The 25138-nt window shown below is 40.1% G+C and overlaps 1 protein-coding gene across 1 annotated transcript in view; it reads left to right on the top strand.

Moving 5' to 3' along the window:
* The window catches only part of LMO3 (LIM domain only 3 (rhombotin-like 2)), a 48235-nt gene extending 23369 nt beyond the window's left edge, over positions 1–24866 (top strand). The window contains exons 2-3 of the mRNA XM_008935844.1: positions 15068–15193; positions 24181–24866. Of these exons, the coding sequence (XP_008934092.1) occupies positions 15068–15193; positions 24181–24286 (232 nt within the window). The 3' untranslated portion in view covers positions 24287–24866. The remainder of the gene's footprint in view (positions 1–15067; positions 15194–24180) is intronic.
* Positions 24867–25138: the final 272 nt, after the last annotated feature.

Here is a 25138-nt window from a genome sequence, read left to right as displayed (position 1 = left end):
TCATCATAGTTTTAGAACCAGTATCTGGCTATAAGGAGAGCGAAAGACTTCTCCATTGCTTCATCTGCCATTGCATCACCCTTAGTGGGGGCTTTAAACTCACCTCAAACTACCAAGATTCTACTAGGATAGCAGCACTGTTTCCTATTGTCTTGCTGTAGGTAGCAGATGAAGGGAGTGAGCATGGTTGTCTGCTACTGCTGAGGGATTGCGTGTTCCTCCCCCATTAGCCCTGCTCAGGGATGTGTGTGTGGCTCTGTGATGCCATGATCATCCCACCAGCTGCATGGCTGTCTTGTCTGATCATGGAGGCATTTAGCCTCAACTGAGGTACATTTACATTTGTGGGAAAACTCCATCTAACTTCAGAGGTGGTGGGAAAGGCAAGGTAGACCATGTACGAGTGGAAGATACCCTAAAGTTGCCGTGGTGCTCATGCCAGATATTTCTTAAAATCCTCAGTAATGAAGGTAACTAGCTGACTGGAAGAATTGGAAACCCCTCACTACAGTTTACAAAAAAATTAATTTCTGAAATGTAACTGAAGTTAGAAGGAAAATTAAAGTGTCTGTCAAATATTTTTCATATGCCTTTTGGAGCAATAGCAGCAGGTCCAGGTGCCAGAACAGATCTGACAGATCTGATTCAGATCTGCTGCTCCTGAGAATGCTTCCTGAGGAAGGAGGAGATACATTCACAAATTTAGGGTAACCTTAGGTTTTGGAGGAAAGGCATGAAAATGCCTACAGCAAACCATGTCTCTCCTTCTAAGGATGCCTTCACCTACATTGATCACTTGTTTATATTTGGGTGGTGCTTTAGTTCTTTCACTGCTTGCACGGCAGAGTGTACTTTCTTCCAGAAACACACGTGGAGATGCATGTGCAAGCCACATACATGCAGTGCAGGAGGAAGAGCCAAGGGGCTACTGTGCTGGGCAGGGTACATTAGACAGTGCGGCCGATTCAGAACTCCCTCTCCCCCCTCCCTGAAACGGTTGCAGTAACACACCTCCTTAACCTCATCAGTCTCTTGTTACCTTGCATCATCCCTAAAGCAAGGCAGCCTTGGAACATCACAGAAACAGTCCAGAGCAGGATAAATTTACCTGCTCCCACGCCTAGGTGGAACAGGATCACTTATTCACACTTTTCCCTGTTCTTATCGCTCCCCATCGCTTAAGCTTGTCTGTGCTTGCAGCAGTGCCTGCCACGCTGTCTGCGGCTGACCGCTGAACAGGCAGGCAAAGGATGAGCTGGAATATCAGCTCATCTCCAGGGGCTCGGAGTTGTAACAGCAGTAGAAACCAAACAAAATTCCCATTTCCCCTTCTCCAGAGTGATACCTGAGAACACTGCATTTGCCATATTGTCTTAACCCAACATATCTGGTATCCGGCAACAGACGTGGTGGAACCAGTTTCAGAGGGAGGGTGGCAAAATAGAGTGAGCCAACTTTTGCCAAGCTATTCAAGATTTGCTGGGCTTAGGGATATTGCAGGTAGAGGAGGATTTCATCCTGATCTCTGCAGTTAATCTGTTTTCATGCCAGAGATGTAATTTGATGATGCACATTTAAAAATATGTAATAGTCCGCATGTAATACAATATATACAGTATACGTGACCTAGAGCTAGATGCCATTTCTCATGTAATAACTTTTACTGGTACTTTTGAGATTTTTTTCTCTACTATTCTCTTCATACTTTTACGAAAACAGCAGCACTGAAGCCTTATGAAAGCCATGGGTAGGTATTTTTCACAGAAGATTCTCTGGGTTTCAGAGGGGAAAATGAATTTCTATAAAGAAGCAGCGAGTGTGGGGGTTTTGGGTTATTTTTCTTCTGAAAAACTAAAGCTATCTCAATTTTTTTAGTGCAATTTCAAAATAAGTATGGAAATATTTTCCAGGTAATGGCTTGTAGTCTCTCTCCAATGTTTTTTCCTCTAAATCGTTTTAATCATGCCACACCCTGACTTTGCGCAGTCCTTTTTCAGATCTAAATAAGTAGTATATGAGAAGGTATAAAGTCTGGATTCGACAATTCTCCTATAGAGTATGCTTTTGTATCGTCATATAACAATGTATGCTGTTTATGAAAAATTTTACTCAGGGTTTTAAAATGCCCTCCTAAGTATGTGACTGTGACTGAATTTCAGAGTCTGACTAGACCATCCTGCTGTATTTCCTTCTCAATTTAAATGTTACCTCAGTGCAGTTCAGGAGGCCCCCTGTTCTACATAAATAACAGATAAATTGACAAGACAACCTTGACCACATAGTGGCCGCATCTCCTGACGGTGGTACAGGAAAATAAGAACTGCCCTCTTTTAAAGCAGATGCAGCTGAGGACTGATGAGCAGGAACTGTTGAGTTTTAATCCTAGATGGGATTAAGTACTGGACTGTCCATCACCTTGATCAAACCACCGATGAGGGGGATTTTCAGGGGTGCAGAAGGCAATTAGACATCCCTGCGTGACAGAAAAGCCAGGGAGTTCATAATTTTATAGTCCTTTGTGCTTTGAGTCCCCCTGCCTCAGTGTCCTTCACTGTTCAGTGAAGGCTCGTGCCCTCTCTGTCCCACAGCACGGCCGGGAGCACTCGGGGCTTCATGGCTGGAGGCTGAAACACGGGTAAAGCTCTCCCTGTTGGGATGGCTTTGAACAGTGGCACGGAGCCCCTGAACACTCTCCTTTCCAGAGCGGTTTTGTGCATAATCAGTCAGCCCAGAACAAAGAATTAATTCTTCTAATTGCTCCCCTTGAACTGAGAGAGCGCCCATCTGATTTTTTGGAGGGGAGAGGAGGGTGGGCTGTGCGACGGGAGCCAGCAGCGCCTGCTTCCAACACTCAGGCGCGTTTGCTCCTTTTAGGAAAGCTGGGGAGTAGCAATTAGCCGGCCTGGGCAGCGCTCTTAAGGGGCACGGGCTCCACTCCTGTAATACATCCCTTTCTTAATGCGACTTGATGTAGATAGAGCGAAGGCCTATCAGGTGTGAAAAGCCCTGCTGCTCCTGGCTTGGAGTGGCCTCCAGACAGCGATTTGGCGACGTCAATCTAGTCATGCTTGATTTGGACACTTAACGCAGTAAAGCAGGATCCCTCTCCCCCCGATCAACTTCTCAATTAGCAAGCTGCCTCCTGTAACGGCCTTGTTTCACAATCCCTCCGGGCCGCTTCAGGGGTCATTAGGGTGAGAAAACTCTAGTGCGAGCTCTGGCTCCAGCGAAGGCGAGGGGAGCTGAGAGATTTCCTAAATACATATAACCCTTTTTCAAGTTGTTTGCTTTCATGGGATTGATTCGTGGCACATTAAGAAGCTTAAGGCTTCAGTATCTTCTTTAAACTGCCCACCTTATCGCCTTTACAGCTGACAGTTTCCTGACAGCCAGAGTGTAAGCAGAGATAACTAGTAGGTTAGTACACATATATATATTACATACAAATATTATATACACCGCTTGGTATTTTCTGCTTAAAAAGGGGACCGGGGGGCGGGGGGAGCTTTTTGTTTGTAGTCTCTGCAGTTTTGGTTAAAGAGCAGCCTCTGTGCAGTCGCTAATTTTAACGGCGGGTTTCTGGAGAGATGTACGGGGGCTGCCGATACCCAGCTGCACTCAGTGTAAAATAATAAATAGGCAAATTTATGACCTCGTCTCCCAAATTTCTTTCCTTTCTTTATTAGAGAGCAAACTATTGTTACATTAAATATTCAAACTAGACGAAATCTCAAGGGCTTTCCTTTCCCACAATGTGTTACCAGTATTCATGCATATGAAGAACAGTAACCCATATACAAACGGCACCTTTTTTAATGAGCAATATATGTCAACATGACACCTTCTTATGAAATGCAGCTTTTTAGGTTCTGCCTTTGTGGATGTAATAATTGAGATGTTTCTAATATATGCAGTTACATTACCTGCTCATTGTTTGCAATTTTGTTCCTCTCCTAACTTTATACTGTTTAGAATGCTTCTAGCATTTGCCTCAATTCATGCTTAGTTTTATTTAATTAGAAATATAATTTTCTGCTACATTAATTATAAATTTGAGTGAGACGTTGGCACAGAATTTCCTCAAGCATTCTTTTCCAAAGAGGAACAAAAATCACAGGGAGTGGGGAAGAAACTGTAAAACCAGATGCAGGTGTAAAAATATCGATCCCTTAAAACCCACATAAATGAGAGAAAAAAATAAATTCTTTGTTATTATTTAGTTAAAGAACCTTCTTATGTTAGTGCAATATTAATTGAAACAACTGGGTTAATGCCAGAAAAACATCCTGGTGATTTGTCTCAGAATCTAATATATTTTGAAAGCATACATCTAGAACCAGCCCTAAATATGCTGAAATCTGAGCTTTGAAAATGATATTATTTTTAAATCATCATTTCAGTATTTATATTTTGCTTGAAATATTTTTTCCCAAAGCTGTAACGTTTTTGTAAACCTGTCGATGATATATAGATATCAGCAATGCATATGCATGCAGAATGCAATGTATATAGTGTATGTGCTTCTTCAAAGTACCCTGATGCTTTGATTTGTAACTGTTTAAGGTTTTACTTAAAATTCTGAACATTGCGCAAAGCATAGCCATTTCAATGGAATACTTCAAATAGTAAGTCCTAAAGGTGACACAACAAAGGAAATACCTTAGATACTGTGGCTTTTATTTATAAAGGAAATGCTCACATAGTCCAACGAAGGAAAACTTTACCTGTTCCCATTTCTATAGGAAGAGCAGTTCTATTAAACCATTACTTTGTTGCATGAATTTGCAAGTGCATCATGATTTGTGTGAGCAGAATGAAATATTTGGATGTCATCTAATGGGTGGACACACATCCTTTTTCCTAATTTCTGAGCATTTTACTTATTGCGAATAATGATAATAAAATCTATCTCATTGTGCAGCACTCGTCTTATGGTGGATTTTAGAGAGGAGAAATTCCAAGTACAGGACGAGAAATTATTGTGTTGTATAGTGGTGATAAAATGACTCTTTTTCCTTGTTATTCTTTCCTATGGAACTATTTTGCTATTTTTATTTTACACACATGCTTACACACATGCACATGCACACACATCGAGTTTAGCTCCGCAAGCAATTTTCCAGAAAGCAGGTGTCTGGTAGTCTGAGTACCATATATCTGAATGTCATTCTTAGGCAAATGCTTATGTCAGTGAGTAGCTGCTATAAATACTCATATTTTTCACAGTATCTATCATTCAGAACTCTTGATGGACTTTTTCACACCAAGCTTCCTGTTGTCCTTTTCATGCAAAGTAAAGATGGGAAAATTGAGGTGCAAAGGAGAGATATTTGCACAAGGCCACTTAGCAAGGTGGCACAGGGACCAGGGAAGGAGACTTCTTTTCCCTGCTCTAAACATTGACTCACATTTCTTACCAACTTTCATAATGTAAAAATAATGGCATGCCTCAATGTTCCTAGTCATCCCTTCGATAACTGCTGGGCACAGCACACCTCCGCAGCTCGACAGAACCAGGCTGGCATGAGGGACCAGGGCTCTGTGGAGGTACAGTGACAAACCTGCTCAGGAAATGTTGCCAGTCCGGGGCTCACAATGCCACCTATCATCTTCTGTTTGTTATATGTATGCTCTTTTATAGCTCACACCATAGCTCTCATTCTCTGCCAAAATCTCCAGGGTGATTCCCACGAGTGGTGAGGTTTCTGAGCTGAGGATCACCACCTCAGAAAAAGCAATTCTTCCCCCATGTTTGTTGTGTTCCTGGGTACATATCTCCTAGCAAAACAAGGTGTGGAAACACGATGAGAACCTTGTGGCTGTACTTCCTACCTAAGCACATCTTTGCCTACAGCATCATGGCATGAAAGAGACTGCTAATGATTCTTAAATGTTCATTACTGTAGATCTTCTCCCAGAATATACTTCTCACCTTGAATGACCCATGTGTTGAATTTTAACTAAGGGAACCCATGATAGTAAGTCTGTCATGATGCTGGCTTTTTTTTTCTCTCCAACTCTTAAAAGCCTTTTATTATAGGACTGCTTAAGGCATTCTTCAATTAGCATGTGCTGTATTGTGGCTGGAACAGCTGTTTACCATTTAATAAAGCATGGCATAATTTATTTTCAGAGTCTAGCAACCGTCTTTGCTATTTCACCAAGGGAGAAACACAGTAACTGCATTGTTCACAACACTGATGAAGGAACTATAGACTTTATTATATGACCTCATAGAACTATTAACTTACCCCCCCACTTCTATTTCAATATGTATTTACCTGACAGTCTGTGCATTGATTTCTTACCCAGAGGTTCTACATTCTTAGTCTCCTCTGGGGCAAAATGAAAAATGTCTGTGTTTTACGTCCCTCATATTAGGCAGCTAATTATGTATTTGTACCTTAATTTCTTTCCCTTCCCCCATTTCCAGGGGCAAACTCAGTACACAGCACTTAGACCTTTTCTCCCTAGTCTTTGGAGAAACAATAGAGTTGTTGGGGAATGGTAGGAGCTTGGCCACTGCTCATCAGGAGTCTTTCTGTTCATTTAGGTCCTCTGCTTCCTAGATCTCTCCTTCCCTGTTCAGTGTTTTTTGGGGGGTGGGGTGAGGGGGTGGGAAGCATCCTTAGAAGAATCTCTATTGAGTTCTGCTTCCTCCACAGCAATGTGGAGCTATATGCAATTGTAGGGCAAGTGAAGAACTCCCCACATCCATAAAGCAAGTGACACTGAGTGACACTGGTTGCCTCCTAGGAGGGCCTGCAGGTCATCTGCACCACCTGACATGAGTTGCATGGCATCACCACAAGGACAGATGACTGCTGCGTGGAGCAGCATCCATGAGGCAGGCAAGCATGACTCTTCCATAGGCACCATAGCAAAGGTCATCCCTGAGAGGGCCTCACCTCCTGTCTGTTCCTGGAAATCTTGTCAAGTTATCGTTGAACCATCTTTGAGATCATTCCTTCAGGTAAGAAGCGAGGGCAGATGGCAAACAGAGCTCAGCAATGCTTTGTCACAACCAAAAGGTACAGGTACAGCCTTGGGTGATATCGACATCGTGCAGTACACGGCACAAAGCCCTAAAGTAGCTTCCAGATCTGCAAACAGTGTAGACACATCTAAGTGGCAATGCAAGCGGCTGGTTAGCTGGGACGTGAACCTAATTAGCCCCAGTGGAGTGCTACACAGACATGGTTGCAGCCCTTTGCCGACCCTGAACTGTGCCACTGTGCTGTGCCAGTTAAGACCTACCCCCAGGCTGGGAACCAGCTTGGGATACTGCATTCTTATTCTTATTTGAATTGGGGCATTAAATTTGTTTTTAAGTTGCTTGAGTTTGACAATGAAAATACGTCAGCTGGGTATCTGCAAATTTCTAGATTCAGCCTGTGCATGTAGATGGATTTATATGCATGATTTAAAGTAAAGCATGTGTAGAAAGATGAAGTTTATGTGGTTGCTTTGTAGAAATGGATGTAATATTGATGTTGACTTTACTGGTAGAAGTTTAAGGATGTCACGATGCATGAGTGGTGGTGCAAAGCAGAGCCCTGAGTGCATTGGGAGGTCATTTTTAACTTGAATTTATTTCCACGATATCAGGCATAGATCATTGTGCAATGTGCACAATCATCCATGCTTTTCATCTGACTCAATCAGAGTGGCTAAAGAAAATCTAAAATGAAACAAAATTGTAACTTGATTAAAAGCAGATAGTAAATTAGGCCAGAATACTCCTTAAAATTGCATTTTAGCTTCAAACTGAAAGTTTGATGATCTGACTGGATGACTGAAAGGACAGGGTAGCAGAGTGTGACATAAACGATGTAGCTATATTTGCTCCTACCATGAACAAGGGGTTTTTAAAGTTGTGTGATTTAGGCTTCAGAGTTAACACTCCATTGACCGAACAAAAAAAATTCCCACGTCCTGGAGCTTTTTCAGACTATAGATTTAGAAAAGTGGCATTACATCCATAACGTCTGGTCATGCTTCAGATTTTTTGAGCCCAAATTAAGGCTGGTAATACTTGCTTAAAATGAAAGCTTAGATTGTTTCACAGAATGCAAATAACATAATTAGGGAAGGATATAGAAGTAAATCTATATTTTGTTTTGAAAGTCTGGTTTAGAGGTGTTTGAAAATGGAATTCATCCATGTTAACTTTACATAAAGAATTCTTTCATGCAGTCTGCACAGAAAAAAAAGGTTCAGTTTCATGAACTTCAGCAGGTGCAGGACAGAGTTTGGCAAACAGTGCGCTCCACACAAACGGAACTGGAAGGCTACGCTAAGGGTAACAGCTCAGCTACATTAAATTACAGTCCACAGAGGTGGGGGGAGTACATAAACCCCAGGTGCAAAAAGACAAAAAAAAAAAAAATCCTGCATTTATTATTGGACTTCAGCTTACATACAGCTATTTTCTTCTATGTTAGTTGTATACAGTAGAACGATGTGAGAAATAGCAGCTTCACCGGAGAGGTTTGCTCCTCCTGTTGTCAGCATGGGGATCATGCTCTAGATACACCAGTGCTAAGTGTCTCACACAGCCCACCCGAAGCCAGATGGGATCACTCACGTACCCAGGTTAGCTAAACATGAAAGCAAAACACTCAGACAAGTAGAGTGCAACAACGCTGCCAGGCTACAACCGTGCTCTGCTGTTGCATTTCCATCTGCCCGCGATCCAGCTACCAGCTGAAACTTGTAGTAGCAAAGGCCCTAGAGGTGTACACAGCTCATCCTCAGCAAAGGGGAGCTGCATTTCTAGGTGGCACATGCTGGGTGTCCTTACAAACAGCGTTAGGAGTAGCAGCATACTTCCAGTTTGCTTTTAAAATAAAACGAAGGGTACTGAGGTGAAAAGGTTTCTCTACTTTAGTTTGGCAAAACTAACCCTTTTTTCGCACCATTACCAAACAAGGCAAACACTGAATCAGCCTTTGATTTTAGTAGACATTTAAGCATGCTTCAGCAATTGTGTTTGAATGCCTTCCTTAACACGCTTAAATGAACTGAACTGTTTTGCTTGACTGTAATTTTCTTTAAGCTAATTTTGATAGACATCTAACCATGCTATCTAGCTGCTCCCACGTTATGACACGTGATTTTAAGTTTTCTAAAATAATTCAGCGCCCAGAGAGCTGAGCCCTTGTGGAAATTTGACCACCTCACCTGCAGCTGGGAGGTGCTGGAAATCTAGCCGAAGGCTCAGTGCTTCAAGCTGTGGAGTAAGTATCCTGGTTTGCAGCTTCATAGCATTCCCCTCTTTCGACACCCTAGTTTTATCAAGAAAAGATTTTAAAAGAGAGGGACATGGAGAAGGACATATAAGCAGCAACAAAGATACAGGAAAGAATCCAGAACTGTTTCAGAAATGGCCATTTTCTCCTATATTCAGTTTGTTTCCCACCTTGTCCTTTCTTTCTAACGAGTCTTCTTTTTACTGGCCCTTGCTGATTGCTGAACCAGAGTTAATTTAAGCAGAGTCACCAGAAGTGTTTTACTGGATACTAGGTAATGCAGTCAGGAGGTCTCTGGATGAGAAGGGTGAATTGGAACTCTCTGCTCTCGTTTCTCCTGCACTTGTGAGGTTTAATTTCAGTAGGCAAAGTGGGGTAGCTTCTCTTCTGCCCTTGGCTGGAAGCATGTTTCATTTTCATTGAGCATTTAGAAAGCTTTTCCAAGGAACAGAGGATGGGTGGGAGTGAAACAAGTTTTCCAGGCATTCATAAAAATGTATGTGGGACAAATGTACCCGCTTCCTTTCTCTACACTTTGACAGGGAAGATTTTCAAAAATATCTTGTGGAAAGTAGGAGAATATAGACTATTTAAAGCCAGTAGTACTTGTGTCCCTAAGTCACTTAGAAACATCTAAGAAATCTCCATCTAATAATCTAAATAATACCCAGCATATAAAAATTACGTGTTCTCCAAAACTATGCTTTTCAATGTGCTTTGTAATCTAGATTCTTTTATGTGGTTTTGTGCTTCTCCAAATAGCTTCTTACGCTGTCTGAAATATTTGCTGAGGGCCAAATTCTGCCTTTCAGGGCATACAGCTTGAATTAATATCCTGAATAATACACAAACCTACTAGGGAAAAAAAAAAAAAAAAGCTGATTGTCTATTTCAGTAAATGTCTGATTACATTTAAAACTCTGTGTGTGTATTATTTTGATCCCTCATGCACTCTGAAGAATAGAGGTTTGAAAGTAGCATTTCAATTTTTTATAGAACCAGTATCTAGCAGGGATATTACAATGTGAAGATTAGGTCTCACCTCCTTGTAACAAATAAATTGAGACCAAAATTAAGTGAGTTGCCAGGGTCACCCGCTCAGTTAGTAGCAAAGGCAGGTTTAGAATGCGGCTCCCACATATATATTTTTTCCCTAATGAACCTAGTTAACCCAGTAGTGAGAATGAGGAGAAAAAATAATTTGAAACCATGTGAAACTATCCATAATTACTGCGCCACGGGAGAAATTCCATTTAATGTCTAGTTTGTCATTTCTGAACCTTAAGATGTTTTTTCTCCTTCACTTTTTGTTGTGCAAACAGACATTTTGTACTCCTACTGGAAACCCAGATGTCTTATCCAAATCATGCAACATTTTAATACAAAATTAAAGTAGACAAAAAAAGTGCTGTTGGTAGCAAATCAACGGATCTTACAGAGGGCAGTTGTCAAACAAGAATAGTAGAAAGGAGGATGCTTGTTGGAGCAGCTGTAACCAATAACATTAAATCTCAAGTCTTGTGAAAGTCCCAGATAATTTGACAGGGACTTATGGCCCAAATCAGTTTAATCTCAGCACATATCCAGCTCTACCTTAAACAGCAGTTTTGTGATGGAGCATTTCTAAGGTAACAATGGGAACCAGGTTCCCTCTCCTTACTTGGGGTGTCACCCAAAATCTGTGGGAGAGAGTGGAAATCGGTGTCACTGTGGTTTAGTTGGGTCCCTCTAGAAAGCACAAGCCTTATAAGTATAGTATAGTGATAGTTTAGTCAAATTCTCAGCTCTTTTGTGTATCTGCCCACACCTCCTTTTCTCTCTTCTTCTTCTTTCCTCTCTCCATTTTTCCCTTTTCTCATCTCTTAGTACTTAACCTTCAGGTTTCTGTTTAGGATACCTATCAAAGTAGAATCAATAGCCTGGTGCTTAATCACACTCTTTGCTGCTCCAAATGTCAGGTTTGGGTTTGTTTGTAGAAGGGCTTCTGCATGTCTTTCATTTTTAGCTCTGTTCAGGATGTTCTGTACCGGTCAAATCCATTAAGAATGAAAGCTTCTGCTGCATGTGAGTGTCCTAATGTCTGTTGTGGTACACATGGCATACATCTGAAATTTCAGGTGATGGTTCAGAGCGTCAAGAGAAGAGTTCTGTCCTGGTGCTTTACATTTTCTCATCCTTCCTTCCTAGTTGAAATCAGTAAGGATCAGTTTCCTAATCTGTTGAGCTGGCTAGGGCATAATCTAACTACCTGTAAATAGATGTGAGTGAGTTTAAGCATTCTCTTACCACAGGGAAGATGGTAAATGAAGCACAGAATGGTACCAAGCAGCTGTGAGTACTAGTAGAAATGAAATCCTTACTGCTTGTTTGGTAAAACAGACAAAGCAAGAGACTGTAGCTTGGTGCATCAGTTCCAACTAAGAGCCTGTCAAGAAGCTATTTCTTCTCTCCAGTAGTAAAAGTTGTAGGTTTTAGAAACTTGTTTGTGTAACAGGTTTGAAGAGTGGAGGAAACCAAAACGACGTACGCAGAGTCGAGTGCACATACTCCTGTACAAAGGAGTACATGAAGGTGGCTCCTGACTGATCTCTTGATCCTTGGACAAAACTGAGGAGAAAGTCTAACAAATGCATCGTTTTGCAGTAAATTAGATCAGATTTCCGCATCTCCGCACTCAGTCTGTGAGCTGACAGTTCGGTAAAATGTTCCCTTGTAAGGTTCGCCCTCTTAGGAAAAGGGGCAATAATTCATCATTAGAATTTCAGAGTCCAGGTGTAGATGAAAACTGATGGAGCCTCCAGCGAGGCAGGGAAAGTGCACAGAAGAAGAAAATTTTATCTGAAGCCTAATTCCCTGGTTACAGCAGAGAATAATTAAGATAATATTGCTTCAAGAGTTCTTTAATGATTAAAAATCACATATGCAGAATCCATAAATTGGAGGGCAACAAATTGGAAGGATACATCGCCGGAGATCTGTTTTGTGCACGTTGTAGTGGGAAGCACACCGGTGGCACAACAGCAGCCTGGGCAGCCACAGGAGACCAGGCCCATTCCAAGGACTTTGTTTAGATGCAACAAATCATTTGTCTGTTATTAACCCAGAGCTTGTAATTATGCAGATTGCCATAGATTTTCCTGGGCCTGGAAGTGAGATTGAGGGTTGTTCACACTATAGCAGGCAGCTCAGGGCTGGCCATGCATTACTGAACTTGCCACATTTATCATGTTGACTGATGGCAGCAGAAGCAGGTCTCAGGTCCCAGTGGTTAATGTAGTGGGTAATTAACTGTCATTTGCCTAGTAATAGGCTGATGATCAATGGTTTGTGTGGAAACAAATTCTAATCAGGTAGCTGATAAATGCTCAGGGAGCGAGAGCAATTGAAATTGGGGGAAACTATGTCCAGAATTTCAAAATGGCATTGTGGGGTTTTTATTATTATTATTAATGGGGGGAAACTATGTTCTTCATATAAACAGCTTTATCCAAAATTAACAATAGCTAATATAAATCTCACAGGTTTGTTTTGCGTGTGGTTCGGAAGAACTAACAGCAAGGAGGGCCCCCTTCCCTTTACATAATTGAAAAATTTTAATGTATCTGGTGCTTAGCTAAATCAGCTTCTGGGGGGGGTCTCTCATTTCAGGACTGCAGAAATCTACACATAGTGGACTCTGGTGCAGTAAATCTCCATCCTCCGTAGCGCTGAATGACAATCCCAAATTGTTTCACTGCTCTGCAACATGCAAACTGCAATGCTAACTGCAGTGGATTTCCACTTTCTCACACCCACAGACACACCTCTGCAGAAAGGACGTGGCTGTGGGAGGTGGCGCAGCCTGCACATAGCACCCTCTCCAGCAAAGGGCTTGAGCTGCATCTCAAGTGTTCAGTTATTGCACTTAAAAATGAGTGAGCGCTGGGGTGCTGTGATCTCCCTGCACTGAGCTCGAAGGCAGGGCGAATGCTCTGATGCCTGTGGTTGTAGAGCCTTCAAGCCTGACTTTCCTTTCACTGTACCTGTATAGCATAAAAGTGCTATGTACCCACAGTCCTTACTCGGTATGTTTTACAGCCTGATTTGCTGTCCTCATGCAACCAAACTGCTCTCATCTCCTTCACAGATGTGAAGGAAAACAGAGCTGGTGCTTTGGTGCCTGAGTATTGTCTTTTCTATTGCAAAGCCAGCCAACAACTGTGGAAGGCAGCTAAGTCTTGTGTCCTTCTTACAGATGAGGAATGGAAGTCTGAGTGGGATTCAGATAACCTCTGCAAAACTCATGAGTGATGGAGGTAGAACTGGAACAGAATGTTTTACAGAGGGAACATTTACAACCTGTTAAAGAATCTATAATTTTAGTAATCAGACTTAACTAGAAGTTGACTTGGGTGACTCTAACAAGAGCAATGAGGATGGCCTTGTCCCAGCACTGCTCCCAGGGTTCACAGTAACCAGCATCTCCGACAGAAGAAAAAGGGACACAAATTTGAAAACAAACAGGCCTATTATGTAGGCAGCACACCTGAAGTAGAAGCAGAAAGTAAGAGGACTTGGAATTAAGTAGGCTTGTTGGTAACCCATGAAATTCAGTAAAATGGAGGGATGTGATGAAAAAACTGTGTTCATTTTTATGTTACCAAACTGAATTTTCTACAGAGCACCTTTGAATTCATTAGTTTAGAACTGCTTTTAATTTGGTGTTTCCCTTGAGAGCCATTATATTTTTCTGCTGTCAGACTGATGTTGAGGAAAAAAAGAAAACTGGCAGATGTGGCGTTTTCATCTAGTGTGCTTCATAGTTAAAAACAGCATTAGCTGCTATGCACAAGCAGAGCATTACTTTTAATAATCCATCACAACTATTAAGTAGTTTAAATAAACTTAGTTTCAAAGATTGCTGCCATGTAGAGCTAACGTATTTTTTCTTGTTCATTATAATCCTTCTGTGTCACAAAAGGATGCATATATATGTTTGGGGTTTTTTTGTAATACACCCACTTGAAAAGAATTGAAAAATCTTCAACAAAGAGAATTTAAAAAAAAATTTATATAGATGCCTGGCAAAACTAGCATTTCATATTGTTCTTACAGTATTTTATACTTCTACTCCTGATGTGACTATATATAGTTTACAGCCTCATTTACTTTAATGTGCTACCTGAATAACATAATCATAGCAATAACTATGGTATAGGGTTGTAAGGTGCATGAACTGCTAATGCTTTCTGACGATTTAAATGACTTGTTCATGAAATGTTCTTTTAATAATAGTGGTAAAGCTTTTAGCACTAGATGTCAAAAATGCGAAGAATATTGGCTTTTTCAAGTGTTATTTCTTTTCTAGCTAAAGTGTGTTTTAATAATAAATAGCACCAAAAGCCAAGGTTATGTGGCTCTCATCTGTATGGCAGGATCCAAGCAGAAGACTCTTCCCATGTATGCAAACAGCTTGACCTCTGTCTGCACAGTTATGTAACATCCCTAATGTGTTTACTATTTCTTTGTTTAGTTTAACAAGATGTTTCTTTTATCAAGAAAGGTCGGTATAACCTGCAGAAAAAAAAATATCATCACAATAAGTGCAATATCAGTCTGTCAATGCTTCATAAAACTCTCCAGCAAAAAAAGACTATGCTGTAAATTGGGCAGACTTTTACCACTAAAGACCAACCTTTCCAAAGGGATGTGTGCTGGGAAGTGGACCAAAGGCCGGGCAACTGCTGGGGGAAAAAAATATAAAAGACAAGGAAAAAGCAAGTGTGGTTTTCTTTTCAGTTAAGCATCTTCAGGAATATTTCTTTCTGTGTCTCCAGGTTATTTGGCGTTACAGGAAACTGTGCTGCCTGCAGTAAACTCATACCTGCTTTTGAGATGGTGATGAGAGCAAAGGACAATGTTTATCACCTGGACTGTTTTGCATGTCAACTTTGTAATCAGAGGTAAGAGAACTTCTTGGGTCTGTTCCATAAGCTAAGTGCTAATTCTGCTCTGGTGTGGGCGTACATTCAAGTGAAGAGGAAACATCTACCAGTAGTGGAAACCCAAGACTGAGATTAAAACCTGGATACTTTTCCTGGGACCGATAAAGAACATCTTGCATGACCTTGGCCAGCAAACTTCTTGTGCCTCAAATCCCGCATCAATAAAAAAGAATAATGTTACTTCCTCTCCTTCAAAAGGCTGTCTGTCAAGTTTAATTAATTAATATTTATAGAGGACTTTAAGATCCTTTTCTGCAGAAGAGCATAGCAGTACCATTTGTCACTATAGCATTCATTTCACTTTAAATCTTAATTTTTATCACATGTATTTCTTTTAAAGTACATATTGTTTCTTCCTGTTGCCAGAACTGTAACAATTTAAATTTAAAAGATATTGTTCCCACCATTTTCTCTGTCGCATCACAGAACTTCTTACACTATATTTTTATTTCTTCCATATCCCAACTATATGTTTTAAAAGTCCCAATGATCCAATCCTAACACTTTGTTCTGGAGCATCACCCATATGGTATAATTGCAGATTGAGTGTCAAAAATAGTAAAGTTGTAGCAATTCAAGTTTTCTATGGTGAATACAGATGAATTTATAGCAACTACATGCAGAGTGGTGGCCAAATCATGTCAGAGATTTCACTGAGAGCTCCATTTCTGACTCCATGAGAGCTGCCAGCAGCTTTGCCAGAGACTTCTCTGAGGTCTAGGAAATGAGAGAACCAGTTATGTCTGCTCCTTAATGTGCCTATTATTTTCAGTTATTTTTCAGTTATTACACAATCCTACTTAAAGTTTTATAGCATTCATATTTGTTTTCATTTTCAGATGGGAAGAAACACAAGATGTACTTTTCTAGGGAAGTAACAAAAAATTAAGAAGATATAGTCCAACATGACAAAGTCAGATACAGGTCTAAATAAGCTTTGCTAACTTACCTTGTCCTACAGTGTATTATTTTGTAACACTGTATTAATTTAAAAATCAAACATCCCTAAAGAACCATAAAATGTACAGCTGCTAATAAGTGTAGCACACTACAATTACGCTCTTTAAAAAAAGCCAAATTGACCTTTTTCATCATGTTGCATGGGAAATTAAAATACCAGGCAAGTAATAACCAGTGCTTAAACTATATAATAATGCAAAGTAATTATAGGTTCTAATGCTGTTTAAAGTCTTATATCAATTTTGTCTTGCCACAGAACTAAGAGGCTGTATTCTAAGGCAGACAGAGCCTCCCATAGTACTCACTTAAATAAGACACATGCACACTCGTAGGTTTTGTTTCTTAAACCCTCCACATGCCTGGTTTTTCATACCACAGTTCTACTATCATTATTAAAGTGCCTAATATATTTCTGTTGTTCGCTTCATTTATTACATGCCATAATGGGGCTGCATATCTTTAGCGTTGGTTATGCACAATTAGCACTTAGTTATTGTCTTGTCACTTCAGCCCATACAAGACAAACTTCTTTAATGTAAGAAGTCAGCTAATCTTCATCAGTCAAGCAAGGCAGACAATGTTTGTTACCCTGAGCGCAAAACATTTTCATCATAGTTACACTCTTGGATCTAAGGAAGTGAACTTTCTTTTTCTCCCCCTCTCAAAAGGGAAGCTGTTGTGATTATTTTTAATATTCCTCTTTTACCATTGTAATTATGAACTAATGTACAATTTCACTTTGCAGCTAATATACATCCCACTGTGCCTTAGTGCCACCGATCCCTCAGGAAAAGTGCTGTTAGGTTCTTCTGAAACAGTTTTCCTGGAATATTTAATAATTGTTAGTTTTCTCATTTCTGAGCTCTCGATCTAGTCTTTTATTCGATTTTCACTTTGCATGTAGTTTGGGCAAAGGGTTGCTGAAACAGTCGTACAGGAGTCTTAGGCTGGGAACAAAAGAATTGATTTACCTGAAATATAGTCAAGTTCATCCAGTCAAAAAAAGGAGCAGTTCCAGCAGTTTCAAAGAATTTCAGAAATTCTCAAAAGTGGCCCTAATCCTGATTATATTGCAATAGCTCTCACAGAGCCTAATAAAACAGACTGCCCAAGGGTGCTTTTTGTCCTCACAATTTGGGGCTAGTGGAACTCTGAAGAATGAATTTTGTTGTTTTTAATAATAAATCCTATTTCATGGACATTACAGCATAGCTCTTCTGTGATTCCTATGGCAAAGCATCCCACTGACTACAGTCTCTCATTAATAAATAGCCTTAAATCTTCTTTTTTTCCATTACTTGCATAACAACAAAAAATAGCAATGCTAGACACCTGGCCCATTACCAGTTTTGGAGGTTTTTTATACCTGCTTTGAAACCTCTTTTTCATTTCTTTTAAACAGAATAATCTTGTCAATCACCATGCCATTAACAATTTCTGTTGCCCTTCTCAGGATCCCTTCTTCTTCCTCTAGTTAAGCTAATCAAAACCAAACTGCAGATTCTGGGTGAGGACGAGTTTATACGATAGCAGTTTAATTTAATTTTCTTTCCTTATTCCATGCTGCCCCTTTGTATGCAATGCAGTGTAATTGAGATTTTTTTAGCTCTGTTCTTTCCTTTCGCTACATGTTAATGCTCCTCCATCCCAAATGTAGATTTTACTTATTGAAGAGAATGTTTTTATTTACAAACACCAACCACATCCAAAAATCACCAACAGAGGTAGAGAAGCTCACCAGCTATTTTAAGACCTGTATGTTTGACCTTATTCCCCGCCTTCACTTTCTTTTCCACCATTAAATTCTTTATCCCAATAGAAGTACAATATATCTGGAATATTCCTGCAGAGTATATAATGCTCTCTGTTCAGTTCTGTGTTTCAGATTCTCAGTTATCATCTACCATTTAGGGTTTTTTTCTTAACAGATATATATGCAAAGTTCACAAGCGGACTAAATAGTTTCTTCAGTTTGCATTACTTTGTCTTCAACACTGAATTTCTTCTGACATTCTGTGCCTGGTTGCTCCTTCAAGTCCCTTCTGCCTTCCAAGCTAGCTAATTATTGCATTAACTCACATCACACTGATCTTTGGGGCAGCCCATTCTCCAAGCTTGCTATTGTATGACCTTCATATTCCTGGCCTTTAAATAGTTGATCCTGGCCTGGTGAGAGAGAGGCCTACCTGTTTTTGCCTAGTGCTTTTTGTGAAAGGCTGGGTGATTTTTCTGCATTTATGTACAACTTCACTATTTGCTGTATTATTTTTGAGTACCTACGACTCATAATCCAGCTCCAGTCTCAGTGTGGATGGTAGTTAGACCCCCTTGATTTCAGGGGCTGTAAACTCCATCTCTGAACTAACTCATAATGTGCCTGTCCCCTTTTATTGGCCTCCTGAAGGCTACATTTTCAGAGTGAGAAGAAAACTGCATTGTCTCGCATGCTGTATTCTAGGAAGACAGACTGTAGACAGAACTGTAGACATAGACAGGACTGAAAGAGATCTCCTGAGCCAACAAGCCTCGTCCCCTGGTGTCAAATAGGCACGGTCTCTTATTTTTCCTTTCACGAACATATTCAGCTCTAGGATCTAATTGCTCCAGCCAGCCAGTTTTTGACATATTTTCCCCATTTTTTCTTGCTACTGATGCTTAAAGCTGTAGGGATTTTGTGAATATTAAGCTCTGCTCCTAGCCTAAAGGTTTTAGCATCCCCTTATCTTTCATGTCTCTTTCCAGCTTACTCCTAATTTGAAGTTTTTCCATCTCCTAAATACCTGCAGAGCTTAGTGACTGTCATCTTAATGGCATGAGTGCTCCTCTTTCTTCTCTGTAAACATATTAAACTTCTCCTCAGAAGCACTTCACCTCACATTGGCAATAGTCGTGGTGTATTTAATTTCTGCAGAAAATTTAAAGGAGAAAAAAAAATGGAAACCACTGGAAAAATGAACTTGTAAACAGACACTGCCTTTCACACTTTGTCAGGTTGCATGTGTGTGACTAGCAAAATGAAAATCTTACAAGTGGGCTCATCTGTATCTTTGCTTGACACTTCTGACTACAGTGATGATGTCAGTCTGCCTTCGGCTTTCTCACTTCCCGGAGTCTCTGTGTCCTTCGGTTCACTCTCTGTTGGCTACTTTGGCAGCTTGTTCCACACTTCTGCCATATTTTCTTTCTGCTGTTTGAAGTCAGCTCAGAGTATTGTTTAAAACCCCCATCTGCTGTCACTGAGGGGTCTTTAAATCAACTGTTCCTTCTATATGAAATAGCCTTTATTTTAATGGAAACTGGACTGAAAATGGTCACACACTCATTGGAATCACTGTCCCAATTGTAGCTGTAAACACTTACCTCCAGTATAAACTGTAAAATGCCTACACAATGCTGCCTTTGTTCTCTGTCAAGTGGAGGAGAGGGATTGCAATGCCAGGGCCACCCTTATTTCAAACACCAACATTAGATTTTTGCACAAGTGGTCATTTTAGAAATTCAAAAGATGTGAATACTGTTTATTTTCATTTAGCGTCTCTAAATTCAGAATAAAAATTAATATATTTTCCATACCTGCTTTTTTTAAAAAATAGTAAATTAAAAGCACACCAAGTTGAGGTTTCTAATAAATTGAATGGGGATTCTGTGTGTATATATATGCTACATAGTACCAGTAAAAATGCACAAACCCAGACACAGCTTCCACTTTCCAGCCTTTAACAATAAATGGATATTTTGACAGAACCCTAGAATTAGTAAACCAGAGGTGTGGACTGATGAACTGTGATGTAAAAGAGTGGCTTTGTTCTTTTAGTGATGCATGTAGATTAACATTAATTTGAGTTATACTGGAAACTCAAAGGAGTTTTAGAAAAAAGATGAAAGGAGGAAAATCAGAGGACAAGTTACACCACTAAGTGCACAAAGCAGAGGAGAGGGGTGTGGGTGTGGCAAGTCTGAGTTTTCTTTATCCTGGAGTAAATCAATTAAATGCTTCCAGATTTTGTTCCTTTCTGCAACAACAGAGATCTGACGTTACCAGAGGAGGCACTTTACACACAACCATCTTTGTTCACAGCAATATTTCTCTTAAGAAGTCTTCAGTACCTTGACAACATCGTGTACATCAGAAAAGATGACAGACAGATAGCAGTGAGATCTCCTTAAATATCTGTTCTGAACAGTGAAATAGCTATTTCTCAAAATGGAAGTTTTACACCTCTTGTGACTAGTCTAGGCACACCTTCACCTTCCAAACAAGGTGATAGCAGAGGTAATTTTGTAATATAAATGGCCTTCCTTTTGCCATTGTAAAATATGACAGGAGTTCTAGGATGTAGGTTAATTATAATGGTCATTCTACTAATGTCACAGTCGTGTCAAAAGTAGTATTATCAATTTATGGTACTAAGTCCAATCTGGCATGTTAATGCAGCCTATTGTATATTTGTCCACGTTCGTCTTGCATGCCTATTAAATAAATTGGTGAGGGTTTTAGGGAAGGCTAAAGACTACCATCTGCCTGCTAGAACAGTAATAGTCTTGCCTCATTATATACTCCTAACCCAGTGGCATCTCAATATGTTTCTTGAATCTATTTGATATACATGCCCAAATTGTGCCCTGATTTACATTCTATGGCAATTCCATTTAAAAGAAAAAAAAAAAAAAAACAAAACACTACAACACTTGCCAGAGGTATAAAGCTAGGCTTGAATTTAGCCTTCCATTTTAAAGCTGAGCCAGGTTTAAATCCTGAAGTGTGCAAAACCAATCTAAAGTTGTGGCAAGATTTAGCTCTTTTGACTTCAGAAGAAGGTAAGATTTAGCTTTTGAGAATCAAATAAGTTTGATAGCGTGGATAGGTAGAATTTGTCATACACCATCCGTTTACTTGTCTCTTTTATATGTTTTCCACCTGGTGCTTACCTCTTTGTCACCTAATGAGTGCATAATTCACACATTTAATACCCAAGGGCACTTGCAAGCCTCACCGTTAGTCTCTGCCAATGTGTTTCATTCACTGAGCTTGCACAATAAGAAAACGGTTGCAGGATTTGGGCTGTAAGTATCACAAGTAACATATTCCCCCCAAGGTACAGAGGATCACCCCCAACATGAAAACGCAGCCCTGAGTGAACCCAGAGGGTGTCTTACCATGCACACAAACCCTCGCCCCACAGGTTATCTCACAGCCAAGCATGTCTAGGCAGGCCACTGGCATCCTCTCCTCAAGACAGCTGTACACTTGGAAGGCAAGTGATTTGTGGAACTGTGTATGTTTAAAGCCACTCATGCATAAAGCTGTCAAATGCCATGTAGACATAGGTAGAGCATTTCTGGCTCAACATATTAACATAGCAAAAGCAAAAGCCATTGACACGTTTTATTGGGAAAGGCATCCTGACTCCCTGGTGTAGCTGAGGTAGTTTAATTCAAGCTGTGGCACTTCTCTGAGGGCTGAGAAATAAAACCCTTCAACCAGGATTTTAATGCAAGCAATGTTGCAAGAAGTCACATATGCAAGTATTGCTGTGCCCGCGAATTGCACTTCAGGAGCATATTAGTCATTTACTAACTATTTTAAACCAGTTAGTCTGCTAAGCTCTGTATTGCGCCGAAACATGAAGGAATACATAGCTGAGTAATGTCTGCAGTTCAGAGTTAGTGCTCTGTGCTGGGTGAGCAGAGGTGGCTCTGCCTGGCCCCTGGGGAGAGCTGGCCTGCTGTGCAGGAACCCTCTGATGTGGTGGCCACTGCTGGCTGGACATCCACCACTCAGTTCCCATCAGTAGTCCTCGGGCTAACTGTAATGCAGTGATGGCTTGGTCACAATCAATACCTAGCTTTCCCTTCTGTGTGTTCCTTTAAGAGAGACTAAGAAGGACTATTTTTTTTTAAATGTAACTTCTTTAGGAAAACACTTTTCTGCATTAACCCTAGTTAAGGCGCCTTTACCTAATCTGCTAAAATGCACAAAAGAATTGTCAATGGACAAAAATACAAAGGATGGAAATGAGAGAAACTGCCACAGAACTTGTTTGTTTCAAGAATTCAACATACCCACACAAAACACTTTTCTGTTGTTAGTAGCCTAATCTGCCAGGACTGGGGTTGGAAGGATAGCAGGAACCTGTAAATTCTATAAAAGAGTCTTGACCATAAATAACTTAATGATTTTGGGATCATTCCGTAATCTCTGTGTTCAATCAGCAGCAGCAGGCAGTAATCCTACAGAAAAAAAAAGTCCACAAATAAACAAACCAATTTTCCTTTAAGAGTAGAGCTAATTCTTTTCAATCCACTTTTTTATTACACTATTCTCCCTCTATCTATTTAGCTAGCATAAGGATAAATTTCCAAAGCTACCCAGTTGGAAAATAAATGGGTTCACTGTTTGTCTAGCATTCCAATCTTCACAAATGTAAATCAGTCCAACTGCTACTCATTTAAACCTCCAACTTCACAAAACATTAAAGGACTGCTTTCAATACACAATTTAATCTGTGACAATTCACCAAGATTTCTTCTTGAACATCATTAGAAATTGACTATCTGATAAAGAGAGACCACTATCAGAGGTCAGGCAGGTCAACCTGTGTCATTCACGTAGTTTTACTGGGTCAACTACAGCAGCCACCACTATTTGAAGGTTAAATTGTTACAATTAAATACATATACAGCTATTCCCATAGCTACTCTGTTGTTAAATCTACCGTAAACAACACAAGCATTTATATCTGATCCTAATTGTGTCCAAGATGTCACCATTTGGAAATTATACAAAAAAGGGCATTATAATCCGTTACACATTAAACAATACTTTATGTAGTGAGATCCATAATTAGCCGGTAGAAACTGGTTTCATTTATTCATATCAGTGTTAAGGGGTTCATTTAGGTTATTTTCTTTCATTTTAATTGGACTAGTGTGAGCCATGCCTCCCAATGTATTTTATAGCTGGAGAGTTCACTATAAACAAAGGCACGTAACCCTGCTGAGGCAGTCACTAGGGAAACTCTTTCTCTATGCATTGGCCCTATTCACTTGCTCCCCAAGTATCTCCAAGAAGATTGGCTTTGTTGGGGGGAAGGGTTGAGGGGGGTGTCGGTGAAGAGCCTTCTTAGATTCGAGCATATTGCTTAGCTGGGAAATCCTGCTTTACTTGAAGTTTGAAGCCAGTCAGCCAGGAGCATTAACATTATGTGATTTTCCTACTCATCAGAGAAAATCAAATGAAATAACATTTTGTAGCAATCAGATCCTTCTGATGCACCTAATAGTATAACAAGGTAGGTATCCTGGTACCGCAGGGAGACAATTGTTAGCTGAGTAGCCAAACTTATAATCAGCTCCTAGAGGAAAAGAAGGAAAAGGTTTCTCTGCATACCCGCCTGTGTGCCTCTGGTTTGCACCACAATATATGTAAAGTTGTGTGTATGCTAGAAATGCTTCTCAGAACCACTGCTTTAAATCAATTCTGGTAAAGTATCCAGCTGGAATATAACAAGAAATTCTTACTGGTGTGCCTGCACAAGACAAAGGTAACATATCTCAGATGATCTCCCTGCTGCATACGACGTCTGCTTTCCTTCTGATTTCTGTGAAAGCAGGATATTCTCACTCAACTCAGTAGCCTGGAATATTTATTCTGTTTTTTCTGTGTGCTAGTGGCCTGATCCAAGACTCCCACAGTCTTCGGTGGGCTTTGAATGGAGACTTTGGCTGGGGAAGAAAAAGTGTTTGAAAGCACTAGATTGTGTTGAAGGCACGGGATTAATTCTGATACCAGAGCAATTCCTCTGCTGGGTTCTCATATACGTGCACGTGTGTCTGCGTGCACTGCAACAGGCTGCAGAGGTGTGAGCTGCCTGGTCAGTGCAACAAAACTGTGAACAACTGTTGTACAGTCCTTACATATAAGATCTTATCACATCATTCCTCTTGAAACTACAGGGTTTTTTTCTTTATTATTGTAATTTCAGATTTTGCGTCGGAGACAAATTTTTCCTGAAGAACAACATGATTCTGTGCCAGACAGACTATGAGGAGGGTTTAATGAAAGAAGGTTATGCACCCCAGGTTCGCTGATCTGATGCCACATCATTAAGAATACAAAGCACTATGTTCCTCTATCTTTTTCGCTCAACATGTATATAAGAAATGACACAGGAACGTACTGAATAGCATAGATATAGGGAGACAGAATGGTTGCGTGAAATAAAAGGCGGACTGCATCTGTATGTAGTGAAAATTGCTCCAGTTCAGAGTTGAATGTTAATTAAAAAGGTACTGTACATACAGCTGGATTCTTTCTGCTTGCTCTTGGGGTTTTTGGTTTGTTCGGGGTTTTTTTTGTTTCTTTTTGTGTCACTTGGCATGAGATGTTTATTTTGGACTATTGTATATAATGTATTGTAATATTTGAAGCACAAATGTAATACAGTTTTATTGTGTTACCATTTGTGTTCCTGTTTGCTTCTTTGTATTGTTGCATTTAGTACAATCAGTGTCTAAACTTACTGTATATTTATGCTTTCTGTATCTACCAGCTATTTTAAATGAGCTGTATCTTTCTAGTAAAAGGCATTAAAGAGCAAATCCCAACCATTATGCTATGCTTAGAGCTTAAGAATACTGTTTACATTAAAACTATTTAGAAAACTAATAACACTAGCAGCACCTGCTGCTAATGATGCTGTGGTTAAGGGTCTATCAGCACTTCTGTTTTAAGCCTCTATTTTTCAGGGGTTAAGCATCTGCTGTTTAATTGCATAGATTTTCCTCAAAGAGCACTTTTATTTTACTACAAAGTTTTGGAAAAAGAAAAAATCTGACCACTTTGGGATATATTATAAAAAGTGTGAAAGTTAACGATTTTGGGTGCTGCTTTTGTGCCCTTAAGCATTCAAAATGCCTGGATTTTATTTTTAATTTAGCTGG

Source organism: Merops nubicus, unplaced genomic scaffold (genome assembly GCF_000691845.1).
Source record: "Merops nubicus isolate BGI_N331 unplaced genomic scaffold, ASM69184v1 scaffold26262, whole genome shotgun sequence".
Classification (NCBI taxonomy): Eukaryota; Metazoa; Chordata; class Aves; order Coraciiformes; family Meropidae; genus Merops; species Merops nubicus.
Note: the sequence above shows the minus strand (reverse complement) of the source record. Positions and strands in the feature narration are given on the sequence as shown.